The sequence below is a fragment of the Colossoma macropomum genome, unplaced genomic scaffold, assembly GCF_904425465.1.
Source record: "Colossoma macropomum unplaced genomic scaffold, Colossoma_macropomum, whole genome shotgun sequence".
Lineage (NCBI taxonomy): Eukaryota > Metazoa > Chordata > Actinopteri > Characiformes > Serrasalmidae > Colossoma > Colossoma macropomum.
Window position 1 is genome coordinate 24,418,091 of NW_023494806.1, and position 17,047 is coordinate 24,435,137.

The following is a 17,047-nucleotide window of genomic DNA, read 5'->3' on the forward strand; positions in this document are numbered from 1 at the left end:
TCTGGTTTCTTATCACCACCACTGTGAAGAACTCTGACTCTGTAAGTTTCTCTAGAACAGAGCATTTCACACCAAACCACTCTGAATGGTTTTGTTTACATCTCCACCATTGAATTATGCAGATATTCTGAAAACTCGGTGTAGTTGCCCTTTAACTAGCCTCGACGCTTGTCCCCGGGCTGTCTGTGTGGTGAGAGGCAGAAGGGGGGCGTCCTCTCAGTAACCAAGTTTAAAACAGCGCTCTGTGGGAACCGCTGCACTTTTCGCACTGTAATTATCACGAGAACGGCTTGTGTCTTTCGTCGCAATGGCTCTGTTCTCTTAAACCGAGTGTTTTTTTTTCTTTTGTACTTGTGAGAAGTGGGGAAGTTTTGGAGCCGCTCATAAACCGGCTGCACTCGGACTCCTCTCTCTTTCCCCTCAGCGTCTGTCGGCACATCCTCGGACCATCAGGAAGCCCATGATGTTTCGAGAGCGCTCTTACTTCTTTTCGAGCTAGAAACGACAGCAGGGTGTTTTATTATTATTCATTGTTATTCTTCACATTGGATTTAAGTGAGGATGGCTCTCGTGTGGATCTTTATCTCCGTTTTCCCTCTGCTTGGCACTGTCTCGCAGGGAGCCCAAGGTTGGTGTCAGATGTTTTTCATTTTTCCCTCGTCTAATGACTGCACGCTGTGAGGGATTAACGTTAGCTTAATTAGCCCGTATAAAAAAAAACTGAAAAATCGTCTCTCGGTCTGCCGAAGCCATGTAAACTTGCTCTTCTCTAAGAAAAGGTTTAATACTAGTGTGTAAACAGTGTTTAAAGGTGGTGAACGTTTCTCCTCAGGATGAACAAAGTCTTCTACGTTGTGGTGGAACAGAGCCGAGTGTGTGAACGCTCCGTTCAGGGCGCTTTAATCTGTGCTCGTAGTAACATTAGCTAGGAGTCCCAGCGGGAAATACAGCTTTAGCTCATGAATGAGACTGTTACACTGCTTCACTGTTGTACGGTGAAAAAAAGACTATTTATATCTCAGACTGTAGACTTGACCTTTTTCTTTCCCAGCCCTGAGCACAGGTAGTCTCACTGGCTAATGTCTAACTTAGAAAGGCAAGTCAAGTTTATCTGTATAGCACATTTCACGCACAAAGGCAATTCAGTTTGCTTTACATTAATACAACCAAAAGGAAACATAAAGACAACGTTTGAGTTACGAGTGAAAGACAATAAAAGATCAAAATCTTAGGAAACATAATTAAAAAAACGTGCAAAGTACATAAAGTAGGATAAAAAACAAAAGGGAATTAAAACAAAGGACTTAAGTGTTATTAAAATTGGCTTAGTAAGGGTAAAGTGCAGTGAGAATAGGGTGCAGATCTCTGGCTGCTCCAGTTGTAGCAGTATACTGGCTAAGTGCTGCTTCCCCATGTTAAGTTTGGACTCTGGGCTCTACTAGCTGACCTGAGTCCGAACTAAAGCAGGGATATTTAATCCTATCTGCAAAGGGCCAGTGTGGCTGCAGGTTTTCATTCCAAACTGGATCACACCTGATTCCACTCATTAATCAGCTGGTGTCAGTCCTTACTCAATGGATCATGTGCACTCTTGCTTTGTTGGAATGAAAACCTGTAGCCACACCGGCCCTTTGTGGACACCCCTGATCTAAAGGTGCTGTCCACTGTCCATTGAGATTTGTTGTCGTTAGAAAAAAACTTTGATCTTCCAGGCCTCTGATCTCTCACTGCCACACAGGCTCACTATAAAGATTTAGTATTGTGAAATAGTGCAGCCTGCCTTTTGTTTACTTGTAGTTGCATTAGTCCTGTTAGTGTGGAAACATACAGGTGTTCCTTAGCTGATCTTCTAGATCGTTTAAAGGGCCTGTATCATGGAAAACTCTGTTTTTTGAAAGTTTGATGTATTATGTAGCCTAAATGCTCTTTCAGAATGTACCACTAACTCACTAGTCTGTACAGTCCATGTATTTTGAGTTCATTGTGTTTGTGATGTAACAAAAACTCACATTAGCATATGCCAGTTTAGCCCGAGAAATAGCCTGGTGAAAATTCTTAGGGATATAAAACCACACAAATGTCAAACGGAAAGATTAAAAAACAAGAAAAGTGTGGAATACAGGCCTTTTAACTTTGAAGGCCACTCATAATACAGCATGTCTGGTCAGTCTTGAGTTTTGTCTGCCAGCAGTGTCTATTCATGAAAAAAATTGATGAAAAGCTTTTATAGTTGGAGACTGTTTTTGCTTTTGGATTTAATGGTCTAGATTTGCTGTACAGCCAGTGGAATGGGTTAGAAGTGAAGCAGAACTAACAGTCAGTAAGCTGTACAAACACATTTTGAAGTTTGTAATGAAAAATAAGAAAGTTGTTCTTGATCTAAATTACAGGCCTAGAAGCTTTATCACACACCAAGGCCAATAAAATACCACTTTATTAGGAGTAGCCACTGTAAAGACGAATTCCTTGTACGTTTAATATACTTGGTGAAATAAAGTGATTCTAATTGAAATGACCGCATATCTCCTATAGGATCTCTGCTCATGGGCAGTGTCCATCATGTTCTAGGCTTATTTTATTATGCATCAAATAACGTCAAGCCAAATAATAATATGAGTTAATGGGCTATTATCATACTGTCTACTTTTTTAAGCCATTCGAGACAAACCATTAAGTTTTATTAATGGACCCTGGGAAAGTAAATGTTTTTCTCCACCATTGAATAGCTAAGGCTGTTTAAGAAGCTTTTAACAGTTCTCAACACTGACATATTGATTCTTTTTCCACTCCGATGCTCCTGCTGCCCCTCCATCCACAGGAGCGTGTGTCTATCAAGGTGCGCCGGTTGCGGTATGTATTCATTTGTCTCATTACCTTTTGCTTCAGTCTGGTTTGCTTCATCTCTTTCACGTTTCTCTTTGCAGTTATGCTATCTTCAAGTCATAATTCTGCCCCGTTTGCTCAAGCCGGACTTGCTGGCATTAATAATTCAGGAGTACATTATCGTGGCACCACCTCTGAAGGCTGTGGCCTGATAAAGTATCAATCAGAATAGACCTAACAGCTACTGGAAACGTAGATGAGCAGAAGTGCCTCATGAAAAAATGAACACCCGCAGACTTTGTGAATGCTAATGGGGCTGAGAGAGTGGCTGGATTATGCTGTTTGAGAAATGCCTCATTGTCTCGTTGAGGGCCTTCCTCCGAAAACGTCTTGTTAGGGAGTGGAAGAGCTCTTTGCAAGTCATATACTTGAATCTCTTATGACTTCACTGGCAGTTTTCTGAATGGTGCGCTGGTGAAAATCTTTGCGTTTGAGTAGGGCTGTCACTCGCCGTTACATCAGTAATCAAAGGAATGGACCTAACTGAGCAAAAACAAATCACGAAGAACCTTTCAGAGATTCCAGAATACTGTAATAGAAAAAGATAAACAAGGAAGACTTTATTAAATGTATAAACACTATATAGAAGTAACATGCTTATAAATTGGTATGTCAAAGAGGTTGTCTTTACTGTAAGAGAAACCAGTAGAAAAATTTCAAACATGCGTTATCATCATGGAATTTTCCAAATAATCATTGAAGGTTAATCACAAAGGTACATTTTAATCAGTTAATCGGGTAATCAGTTGTGACAGCCCTAGTTTTGAGATTGTCCTCCTTTAGATGTTTGTAATTTTCTAAATCTTGCTTGCAATTTCACTCCTGCCTGTTTATTTGATTGTGAAAGAATTGAAACATAATTGGTTGTCTTAGTTGCTTGTTTTATGGTAATTCAAAGTAGTAGAACCACTAGGCATTGTTTTGTTATGAAAAAGTTCCATTCATGAGGCTGTTTGGTGTTTAGGCTCCTTCATGGACAACAACTGGTCGTTTCTTTTGGTGGGGGGATAAACGCATGACTTGGCTTCCCAAGACAACACACCATAAACCTGCACACCATGTTTTCACCGGCTTGTAATGGTGGATAATGACAAATCCCAACTCTCTACCACTTTGAAATGCTAGTAATTAGACCCAGTGTAAATGCACAGCAACAGGTTCTCACCCATGTTGCCTTTCAGATAACTGATAGCTTCAACAACCGGTGGTATGTGCTTATAGTGCTCTGTAGCATGGCTTCTGTTGAGCCTGGGAAGGGTTTGTGGAGAAAGAAAGAAAGGAAAAAGGAGGGATAGAGGGGTGGGATGATGGAGGTGGACAGGTGGAGACATGCTCACACTCTTTCAGGAAGAGGCCCTTCAGAGTTCAAAGAGAAAAGCTGCCCAAACACCTGGAGGAGCCAGTTTGTACCAGGGGGAAAAAGCAGGACAGATTTAGGCTCCTTTGTCCAAAATCTTTGGACATTAGCACTAATAGAAAGTGGTAATGAGTAGACATGGGTTAGGAAGGTTTGCTCCATAGTGTGGAGTTCAGCTTTAGAATGTGCATGGAAATATGTAGCTTTTTTGCAGGGTGATATATTGTCTTTGTTGGTTTTGATATCACAAAACAGTATTGGTTTTAGTGTTAGTGGTATAGATAGGTGGTTAGCTGCAATGTATGTCACTTGCTGGCTGCTTCTGATTGTTTTTAAAAGAGGAATTACAGGGTAAAAAAAGATTTTTTTCTTTTTTTAAAGTACATAACCTGGCTGCCTTTGAGACTTAAAGTCTGTTTAATGACTTAAGGTGACCATTTTTACCCTGTAAATTCATGTCATTAGTCATTATGCTCAATTCATCATATCATTTACAAGACAAAATGTAATGACTTTTGCCTGCCTCAAAAACATCTGATGTTTGATTACGTCACAGTGCACCAGCAGGAGGGGACAAATAATATTAACCCGAAATGTCATGTGTCACCTCTCCCAGTATGGCCACAACTAATGCATTGTGTCTGGGTGTCAAACCTTTATGATATGTATTGTGCATCATGACATTTTTTTACATATCTATGATATTCTTGCCATATAACAAATCCCAGCATCAAATAATAAGTTAACTGAATCATGATTTGTTTTACAGGGCACGAAAACCAAATTTTCCCTTTTTTTGGTTTGAAATATAAGAATTGGATGTCACTTAGAAACATGTTTTGCTCACCCTGTCCATACAGTCCATATATGTAAAGCAATATGTGGAAACTTTGAATTCATTGTTGTTTTTGATGTCATCTGCCTATTCAGCCTATGGCAGTTTAGCTCTACCCATAATGTTAAAGTTATAGGGAGTGTTTCAGCCTGAGCTGCTTTTTGAATGAGGCTCAGTGCAAGGCAGCCAACCAGAAGAGTTTATTTATGTCAGTTTAAATGCACAAAAGGAGGCTGAAAAGTGTTCATGTATGAATAAATCATGACTGTTTTTGAAACATAAAGCCACACAAATGTGGACAGCAGGGAAAAATAATGGTAATTTATAATACTATTGAAGGTTCCCTTTGGTGTGATTTTAAGAGGAACAGAACAAAACAGTCCTATCAAATTCAGGTTTGTAAGACATTCTTTTAGCGTAGAGTGGCAATACTCCTGAAGAATGAGTTCATTAACTTTATTTATTATAATGTCAATATGATCTACCATTGTAATGGTATATTTGGGAAATATTATGATGTTTAACTTGGATGCTCATCATTAAGTGTCTGTAGCCCTCTTTCCCCAAAGAAACTTTCTCTAATAATGTTTAATGTCAGAGCAGAAAGGGAGCAGTCATCTAAAGTAGATTTTGAGTTGGTAACACAGAGGCCCTGCTGAGACTTATCTGGCAGTCTTCGCAAACATAATTTATGAATGTACTGCTTTTCTGGCCTTCAGCACTTAAAAAAAAAAGTCTTTCAAAATGAACCCAGCAGGAGCAGAATTATTTGGTGGAAGCTGTATATCCTGAGATGTCTCGAGTGTGCACCTTGAATGAGAAAAAAAAAACTTGCTGACATGAATGAAAACTTCCTTTGGTGAAGATAGTTGGCTAAATGTACTGACAGGGACTAACAGACAACACTAGGGATACCCTGATCCAGAGGAGGTGGAAGAAGTATCATTAATACCTCCTGAAGCAGTACTTGCCCTTTCTGTAATGCAGCGTACTCTGCATTACAGTACACCCTCATCCAAATATATCACTTGTGCTCCAGGGCACGAATTCTTGGCATTGCAAGTAGTCCTCCTGAAGCGATCAAAAATCTAGGGCACTTTGCAAATAGAACTGTCTAAACAGAGATCTGCTAAAGTGACGCAGATGAGGTTTTATTACAGGGCAGATGTGGTAATAAGGGATAACATTTTCAAACTGTCAAAAAGTCAGCTTTGCACACTTTTGCAGGCTTCCAGGGAATATAACGAATATTTCTTTTGAGGAATAAAATTTTGATGGACATGAGAGGCTTCCAAGTATTAAGCCCTGAGAAAAGTGAACTTGGTTGTTGGAGACATGAGTTGCTAGTGATTGTTTTTTAGCTTGGTTCTTCCTCAGTACACCATCCATGATTAGTAAAGCCCTTATTTCAACTGGGAAATTCATGTCCTACAGAGGGTAAGATTAGGGATTTACAGACTTTAAGGCCCAAATGTCTCTTTGAAGCTGCCCTACAACCAAAGTAAGTGGTGGAAGCCTCCTAGAATTATTTTAATATCTAGGCAAATCCTCTCGCTAGCTTATTTTATTATATTTCACTTCCAGGGCTGAACAGTACTGGGGAAAACGACACACTGTGATATTTTAGGTTTCTTCACTAAATATCACAGTAATCCAGGAAATATTATCTCACTGCAATTACAGTATGCTTTGTAATATATTAAAACACTCTGGGGAACCCCAGTGAGGTTTCAGACATCAGACAAAACAGCATTGGGTCTTAGGAAAAACACTGTCATCTCTGAGTCGTACAGTGTAACATCAGGCGAAACGGCCCTGGACAAAAAGCATTAGGCTGAACTAAGTGGCTGTGGGCACCATAGCATTGGACAGTAAAGTTTGTGGTCACAATTACATTGTTTCTTACTATATTACTTATAGTTTTTGGCCAAATTAAAGATAAAATTACTGAAACTCACTGAAAATGACCAATTTACAAAGAAATTTACAAAGAAATGAACGCTGTTATCCCATCAAAGTCCCTGTTTAACTGTTCACTGTAGTTATTTTCCACACTGTTTCTCGATTAAGAAGATACTGTCACTGGCATAGCCTGTTGTGCGGCCCTTCTTACTATGATATAAATCATTTCTGAAATGATTTCTGAAATTAAGAAACTGTCTCATTTGATTCTTTTGGACATTACAGAGTAGGCCTGTAGTTTGTTACTGTTTAGCTAAGACACCAATTGGAAAACTCTTGCTTCATTAATAGCCTGGCTTAGTTCCAGATGTTCCCTGTTGTGACTGACTTCACATAGCTTTCTTGGGTAATCCAGCTGAACTAACACATTGACCTGAGGGTGCTGCTTCTGTTTAGGCCCACTGAGCGCATGAGAGATTTTCCCTTTAATTAACCTGAACAATATCACGATGGCTTTACTTCCTTGGGTAGCTGGAATGTTGGACTTAGCGTGTTATCAAGACTGTAAGGTAAGATGCAGGTGATGATGTTTCTTAAGGTAAAGCAGTGGTGAGTCACTTAGAACTACCCCATTAGATTAGCTTGCCTTTGGCAAACACCAGGTTTGACTAGTAGACCAACAAACAAGCCATGCAGACCTCTTTTCTTCCTTAGAGTGGCCCTGAGGGGAGTTGTTTGCCAGGAGGTTCTTTCTTTTTTTTTGTCTCGTAGTCCATTCCAAATGCTAAACCCACAGCCGTTAGTAAAGTATGTTTGCGTTCTGTCTTTGCGGTGGACAGGTCTCTAATCCTATTTGTACTCTGCCCTCTTTTGTACTTTCTTAGCCTTTTACTGAGTGTACAGAGGCCTAATGTGTGAATTTGCAAAATACCAAAAGTTACATAATGAATTTTTCTGCTTGCATTAAACGTCTTTAAAATAATGTTAAAGGTGAAGGTGGAGCTCAAAGTGTGGGGAGATGACGCACTCATGGGCTGTTACTAGTCCATGTGTGTAATATAAGTCAACATGTCTCGAAAATCGGCATAAAAAAGTCTGTTTAAGCATGTAGATTTGTGTTGAATAATCAGAAATCACTAAAAGTGTTAAAAAAAAACATTACCTCTTACACGGAAAAACAGTCTGTTGGTCAACAATAGGTTTTCAATATAACATTACTTTGTATCAGCATTTAGTGTGTCCATCCTTTGCTTTTATTACAGCTTCCATAGTTTTTCATTGAAATTATTTTTTCACAGCTGCAAAGTTCAGTCTTAGAAGTTGGTCACATTTTCTGCTTCACACGATCCAAGTAATTCCAAACAAATTCAACATTGTGGAGGTCCGGATATAGAGGTGGTCCGTCCATTGTTCTGAGAACACCAACAGCTTCTTTGTTTAATTTGCAAATGTTCTTCTTTTCTGTCTGTTTTCTTTTCTTAGTAACAGTTTGACAGATGGTCAGTATATTACATATATAGTCAGTAACCATAAGTGCATCTATATGGTTGGTATTTCTGATGAAAATGGCCGATCAGTGTAGGTATAAAGTAGGTGCACCTACTAGATTGGCAACACAATGGAATCGAAAATTTTGTGATTTTGTAAACTGCATAGATGTTGAGTGTTCTTTCTTAAACTTGAAAAAACAGTGATGGTCAGAGAACATCATCTGTTTGTAAGAAAACCCTGGAGATTCCTAATGGGTGGTTATCCTTAGCTGATCTGTACGAGTGTTGCTGTTCCATTTTGGAACATGGCTGATGGCCCCATCTGTGAATACCACAAAGACAGATGATGTGAGATGGCAGAGTGCTGGATGGTAGCCTGAGGAAATTAAGATCCAGACCAGGCCTGTCTTTGCTTTCGTTTCCGTTCGGCCTCTTAAATTATGGTTTTTGCTTATGTTCCTCAATGTTCTGATCGCAAAATAATACATTCCCAGTGTGGCCTGCTGCATGAGATAGCAGCACTGAGGTGGCACGTTTCCCTAGTAACCAGGAGATCTCTCGACATATGCATTTTGGCTACTCCCCCAACTGCTTACATTGAAAATAACTAAAGTAAAAAATTTTATTCTATGCATTTTGGTAGCCCCTGGGTGAAATGGATATTTGAAATCAACGTCAGTCTTTTGGAGAGCAGACAGTGATTGCTTCATGAGAGCTTCTAACCGTATTGCCATGAGCTTGATATAATGCTTGAGCACATATCATAATTGCAAAGCTTTATGTAATCCCTGATTAAGTGAACAGATGCACTGACATTAGCCTGTAGGAGTTAGCGATGTATTGCTTGTATAAGAAAAGTATGTTGTAATGTTGTACTAATTACTTCTCTCTTAGAAACAAGAAAATTCAGCCTGAACTTTTAATCAGTACCTTCATTGTGTTCATAAGTAGAAGAGGAGATATCTTTTATTGCGTTTTTTTGACATATGCAGTCAGTGGAAAATGCAGGCTTAAAGATGGTACAATGTAACTTACCATGTAATAATTATGTGGTTACCTTTAAATAGTATAAAATATGATATTTCCAACTCTAAGACCCTAAGGCTGGCTTTACATGGAAACTTTCATGCAGCTAGTTGCATGTTATGAGTTGCCTGCTATGCAGTTTCTATGCAACTGGATAGTTACACAAAGCAATTCAAAAACAAAGTTGCGCACAACACGTTCAGATACTCCACTAGCCAAAATAGCAGCTCATATTTTTTATACACCGTATCACTATATAAAGTCATCTGCAACGTGTTCATGTCTTATCTATCTATCTGGGGTCTTTTCTAATTTTTTGAGTTTTTATCAGTTGTGTTTTTTATTAGCCATTACTGTTATAGCCTATCCCGGGGTGTCCAATATTATCTGCAATGAGCCAATGTGGCTGCAGGTTTTCATTACAAATGAGCCGGAACACACCTGATTCCGCTTGTTCAATCAGTTCAAACAGCTGATCATGTGAGCTCCTGCTTTGTTGAAATGAAAACCTGCAGCCCTTTGTGGATAAGATTGGACAGCTCTGGTCTACTTGATGCCTCACTCATTCTGTACTAGAAGCACAACAAATTCTTTCCCCCCTGCTGTAATAATTGTCGTCCTTTGCAATTTAGTTTCACTTAGGTTTCAGGGAACTAAAGTTGCATCAAAGTTTCACTGTATAAAGCCAACCCAGTTGGGGTTTTGATTGGCATTTTCATGAAACTTGTTTCACAAGCTTGAGGCACTTGCAATTGTAGAGATGCTCGCAACAATTTCAAATGAATTGGATGCTTTACATTCTGCAACTCCAGTGCAATTTAGCTTCTCGTTTGCTTTTCCTTTTGACTGCTTTTAGGCCGCCAGGATTTCCTTTATCCTGTTTTTTTCTCTCGTTATAAATTTAATCAAATGCAAATGTGCCACAAACCTGTGTGAATTTGGCAAAGTGTGTTCGTTAAGTTAGTGGTGCACAATTGTGTGCTACCGTTCTCCAGTGCAATTTAGTTTCATGTAAGTTTCAAGCAACTGAAGTGGCTAAAGTAATGTAAAGCTAGGTTAGTTGTTTCAGTACCTGCCCACTGGCTTCTGTTGTAAGTATTTTAACTATGTTTTCTGCTGTTTTCAAAGTACATGGAAATCTGTTAGAATTGTTTGGTAATCAACCATGTGCTGCAGATGCAGCAGCTAAAGATCAGGATGAAAAATACTGTCATGTTCCTATAATGTTTCTTTCTGGCTAAGACATGGCAGAGTTCTTGAAGGGTTGTTTTTGTTGGTTTGTCTGAATCTTCTATTTTTTGACGGTCTAGAACATTGATTCTCAAGGCTTTTTGTGCCTCTTAAATGCACACTTCCTGTCAGTGTCTCACCATTTTAATAATGGCTTGTTAAGCGAGCAAAGCAGCAGGCGTAACTTTTACCACTTTGTCTGGCCTCTTTGAACACTCATGGCCCTGTAGTCATGTTTCGACTCATTTATAGATGGGCCCTGTCTTTAGACGCAGAAGGCCCAGCTCTCTTTCATCATGACTCTGACGCACTTGCAGTGGCTTGAAATGTGGCTGAAGTGTAAATCAGGCAACAAAGCCAGAAACCCCTGCTTTCACAGCACTGCTTTCTCATAAAGAATCGCAAATGTGCCAAGTCAGTCACAGTCCCACTGCGCTGTATTATAATGAAAGATTTTACGGAACGAAAACATGTTTCATTAGGCTGTGTGATTTGCAAAGGAAATGGCCACTGAGGTTTATAAACAAAGCACTTAGCATATTAAAGGCAGACACAAATAGCTTGAATTCTTCCAGGTGTTTGGAAGGGTTGCACCTACCTGTAATGTGGGTCCAAGCGCCTTTAGAGGGGTCTGTTGTCAATGTTTGCTTGTTTGCTTTTCCTTTTGACTGCTTTTAGGCCGCCAGGATTTCCTTTGTCCTGTTTTTTTCTCTCGTTATGAATTTAATCAAATGCAAATGTGCCACAAACCTGTGTGAATTTGGCAAAGTGTGTTCGTTATGTTAGTGGTACACAATTGTTTGTCGCTGCCGTTGTCCAAAAGTTCAGTGTAGGGGTTGCCGATATGACAAAGTTATCACTATTGTGATTCATTATATCACACTACGGTTTTTCTTGGGTATCGTCAGAACCTCTACACTGAAAAACTGATCCATCATACCAAATGACAGATTTTAGAGAGTCTGTAATTGACAAGACACTGATTCATTTTGCCACAGTAAATATTATTTCATAGCTTTTTGGTAGCCAAAACATACAGGCAAGTTGGTTTCAATCCACTTTAGCAATCAAACGTGGATAAACTGTACTCATGTATGGAAGAGTTTTCAATGTTTTTTGCAATCAAAACATCATCAATGATATTAAATTTGTGATGCAAATTTAGCTCTTTTTAGCCTCTAATTAGTGGTGACCAAAAGTCTATTTCAGAAAATGTGAGCACACCTTGTAGAACACATCAAGTATTAGTGACTTATTAACGCTTTTTGAGCTCTACTGCAATAAACTGCAGAAGACACTTGGCGTTACCTAGAACTAGTACTGGGCAGTATGGCCAAAAATGTATATGTGTAAATGTAATGGTATAATTAATTAATTATTATAATTAATGTCTTTTGGTTTCAGTATACATCACAACAAATATATTTGCTCAAACAAAACTATTTAGATGCATAAATAAAGCTATTTTTGTAAATGAACAGTGGCTTATTATTGCATAACTTAATATCACTTTTTTAGTAAGAAATATTTTTAACAACCAAAGCAAATCTGAAATATTTTATTGTACAAAGTAATAAAAACAAAACTGAACTGTTTTCATCAGTGACTCTCAGCTAAATGTGGTTGATATGGTTGGTTAGCATAGTTTGTAATGCTTGTATGTTGCATTATCCATAGCTATTTGTGGCAGACCAGTATAACAGTAATGAAAAAACTCATACCTGAGGAACTGCTGGTATACCAGATCTCCCTCTAATACCTAGAACCTATAGGAGTTAGGTGTTGCCATTTATACACTTTATGCCCAATAATTTGCATAACAAAGTGTTTATTGCTACATTATTATAACGAATATTCAATTATTATTGATTTTTACAAAACAGACCTCCAGTTACATACTAATACAGGTCATAATGAATAAAGCTTAATGCATAGTGAATCGACCATTTAGACGTGTCTAAAATATCAAGACCTCAATAAACCCCCAACATTTGTTCCTTTAAATGTAGTAATTACCTTTCTTTAAATAGGGCGCTGCTATTTTGCTGGTTCATTTTGTTTCAGCTCGTTTGCTAAACATCTCACTACATGTGGTGTTTAGTGAAAATGGCTTAAAATATTGTGATGCGGTATTTTTAACATATCAAACAACATGTCAGCAATGTCAGATGCTCACCTCTTTAAAACCAAATGTACAAATGTACAAGGAGCAGTGATGCAGCCTGGAATCATTTGTATGCAAGGAACTGATGCAACACATCACGTTCCCTTTACAAGACGAATGAGTCCTTTGATTAAGGCTAAACTTATATCAGAGGGAATATCTGATGAAATATTTCCGTTCCACATTAAACTCTTCAGAAAACATTTGCACAGACCCTGAGCTTTTTGACCGCAGCTCATTTTTGAAGCGCAGCTCCTTCCTCCCAAGGATGCCAACCACAGGGGAGTGAGAACAGAGACGCTTTCAAACAGGCTTAAGGGATAGAATAAGAGCACAATAGGGGTTCAGGGTTAAGTGAGGACTCTGGAGGTGAGTGACCTCTTACACCATTATGAAACCTCCCGCACTGGTGTGTGTACGTGTGTGGTTTTAGGGGTGGGTATGGTAAGTAGGAGAACCAGAACACAATACACATTTTCTCTAAAAGCAGTAGCGCCTGAGTATAGTAGGGGCAGACTGAATTGGGGCTGTACTTGCAATACTATGCAAAAGTCAAGAGACCAGTCTTTCGTTTATTCAGTCAAAACAACTGTTAGGTACACTTAAAAAAGATGGTTTTTCAAGGGTTCTTTGGTAAAGAAAATGGCTCTATAAAGAACCATGAACACTCAAAGAACTCTTTGCATGATAAAAGGGTTATTTGCATCATGAAAGGGTTCTTCAGGTTGATGGAGAATGTACTGTAGATGGTTCTATATAAGTAATATATAGCACCCAAAAGGCTTTTTCTATTGTTACAAGGTTGACATTGTAATAATACAAAAAACGTTTTGGGTGCTATATAGAATCACTTTGAAAAAGGTTCTATATAGAACCATCTACAGCATTCTGAAGAGCCCTGGTACAAAGGATCCTTTAAAACAATAACAAAGGTTCTTTGAGTGTTCATGGTTCTTTCTAGAACCATTTTCTTTACTGAAGAACCCTTGAAGAACCATTTTTTTTTTAAAGTGTAGCACCAGCAGGGGTTCTGGTATTGTTATGATGTCAAACTTGTAACAATAAAAGAACTCTTTTTTTGATGCTAAGTAGAACAATATACAACACATTCTCCATCAGTCTGAAGCACCTTTTAGGCATGAAATAGTCTTTATAGTACTCATGGTTCTAAATAGAACCATTGCCTTTATTAAAGAACCCTTAAAGAACCATCTTTTTTTAAAGTATGTACAAGTTATTCGTTTTTCAGTGTCAGGAAAAAAGGCTGCATATTGAACGTAAAAACTTCCAGCACTAAGTGTATCAAATCTATCAATATTTCATTTATCCACTGTTTACTACTATGAACTCTACTGCCACTGTAACTGTAATCCATACTTCCAATCTTACAACCAGGTTACAGCTGTGTCCTCCCAACAAAAGCTGTTTCCAAAAGAGACACTGACTTTCACACAAGCGACTACCTAGCACACCTTAACTGCCCTGCAAATTTCTTTCACATGTGCAGCCAAAAGGCTAAAGGACATATTTCTGAGGAGATTAGATAAAATATAATCCTCTTGCATGAGGAAGGAGAAAGTGAAAGGAAAATGAGTGAAAAAACAGGACTTTCCAAAGCTGGAGTTCAAACGTACAGAGAAAAAGGGGCTCCTAACAACCATTCAAGACCTGGTAGACCACCAAAACTGTCCCTATCAGAAATCAAAAGTACTTAAACCTTTCATCTTTGAGAGAGAGCAGAAAATCAAGCTCCACTTTTGCTTCAGATCGAAAAAAGATCCACAGGTGTTTCTGTCCGTCCTTCCACTGTGAGAAGACAACTCAACACTATGATTCTGAAAGGATGTGTAGTTGTCAAGAAACCTTTACTGACCCTTATGCTTGCTTAACTATATGATATGTTTAAGTTGTGACTGATGTAACTCAATGTTACTGTGTACTATGTTCTATCTATGATTGGCTCTATATGTCGTTTGATTTTTTCTGTGACACTGACAGTGGTCGTTTTAACTGGAAATTAAATTAAGTGGTGGTCTCTGATTTTTGTACAGTACTCTATGTATCCGATATTGTAGATAACAGTATATCTTACAGAGCCAGACACCACATCAGCAAGTCTAATTGAGATTGTTCAACAACCCAGTAGGCTTGAGGCAAGTGTGTGAAGATAGATATGATATTTTATGCCTAAAAATACAGGTCCCCATCTTCTCTAACTGGGAACTAAAGGGGATCAAAGCTTGTCCTTACATGAACTGACTGCTGCCTGAAAGACTATTTCAGCCAAGGACTGCAGGGCTGCTCTAGAATCACTGCCTCTCAGTGCAGTAGAGGGTGTAATAATAGCTAACAATTACACCTGCCCCAGACCCCATGCCTCGCAATCCTTTGGACGTGAGCATGCTTTATCTCATCCTCAGGAAATAGCCTACAGCCCTCGCTCCCCGAGAGTACTGAATCAGCAAAGGCTGTGTCCATTTGTGGCAACCGAGCAAGGTAAACAAGCTCGAGGCCTCTTCACTGCCCTTCATCATTGATCTCAACAGCCCAGGCGTGGCCTCGTTAGCAAACTTCAGTTCAAAAACCAGTCTGCAGGATGTATGTTAGCCTTCTCTACGTTAGCCAGCTACGTTTTCTCTTGGGTGGCTGAAGCGAGAAGAAGAGCTTGAGAAGATTCTCCAAGAAGGGGCCAAACGAGATTGTACAGAAGTTTTTTTTTAGGTTGAGGAACACTAGCAGTGCAAAGTAGCATAGCTGTTTATCAAAATCCTTAAAAGTTAGACCAAAGAAGGCGATTTCCAGCACCTTTTTGGATGTTTCACGTCCTTTCAAGGGTTGATGCATCAGTCTGGTTTCTCTACTTATCACCCTGAGAAGGATCTTTTTTTATGTGGTACCACCGAGCTCTCTACATTCTGAATTATGCATTTTGTAGGGTGTTCTCAATTGCCTATGCAAGGGGCATCGTGCCGCAACACTGCTGCCTGAAAGGCCAGAATAAGATATCCCTTTGAGATTTCGCAGAATCGCCATACCAAAATAGACTCCTAGATGAAAGCCTTGAGCAAAAGTCACCCTCAGTGGTTCTTGCTTTTTTCTCCTCCACTGTAATATGATAGCATGTCAAGTGGAATGTGCTGCGTTGGACCTATACGCTTTTTTCCCTTTAACGTCTGTTGTCCTGTGGCATGATGCCTCCCCAATGGCTTTGCGTTGAAAAGAATGCCCTTGTTCTTTGGCCTGTCTGTCTTCAGCCTCGGGTCGAGGGCTGGCTAAAGGCCAGGCGCCGTGCGATAGCTGATGATTTACACGTTGATGACTAGGCCAGCCTGGCAGCACTCAATCTCTCTCGGCTCTCCCTGTCGTTATCTCCCTGTGGCTCACTCTACCTCTCTCTCTCTCTGTCATCTGTCGGCATTAAAAGGAACGCTGCAATTAGCCTCTTCAGGTTCCGGTTTATTACAGATGTAATGCAGCGTATTGTGACTGTGGTGAAACACCTGGATGAGGATCCTCTCAGCCTGGGAAAGGGACAAACTATAATTTGCAGAGGAAGAGCTCTTAGAAAAGAAGTTGAGGAGAGGGAAGAGGAGCAGAGTTTTGTCCTTCGAGGGCATTTCAGAAGCAAGCACCCATCTATCATTAGGTCAGCTCTCAAGTCATTTCACAGGCATGCTGGGAGAAAATTGTTGTCCGTACAAGCAAGAGGAAGCTGAGACGCTCTTATGGGGAGTTTCATTTCATTGGTCTAGGAAGTTATAGTTATAGTCTAGCACTCAGGCTAGAAAGTGTTCAGATTTTCTATAGTGAACACTAAATCTAGAGTTAAAAGTCTAGAGTTATTATTGTGAGATAGTGACACATTTGTGAGGTAATTATGTAGTTATATATTAAGTATGTTGTGAAATACATTTACATTCTTTATTGACATTTGAGTCTGCAGTTCATTTTTCTGTTTGTTTCAGTGTCAAAAAAGAAAAAAAGAGATAACTTTTCACCAAGTTCAGATCATAATAAAATATCTGCTTATGAACCAAAACGCGCAAAGGAAAGTTTCGAATCTGCAGAATTTCTCCACTTGTTTCATTGACCTGTTCAGTATGTTGAACTGAACTGAAGGTCTTCTCTAAATCAGGTAATAGTTAAATGCTTTCTATAAA

The 17,047-nt window shown here is 39.2% G+C and overlaps 1 protein-coding gene across 1 annotated transcript in view; it reads left to right on the forward strand.

Moving 5' to 3' along the window:
- Window positions 1-202: 202 nt before the first annotated feature.
- fras1 (Fraser extracellular matrix complex subunit 1) overlaps window positions 203-17,047 on the forward strand; it is a 206,622-nt gene continuing 189,777 nt past the window's right edge. The window contains 2 exon segments of the mRNA XM_036598414.1: window positions 203-628; window positions 2,819-2,850. Coding sequence (XP_036454307.1) covers window positions 562-628; window positions 2,819-2,850 — 99 coding nt within the window. The 5' untranslated portion in view covers window positions 203-561.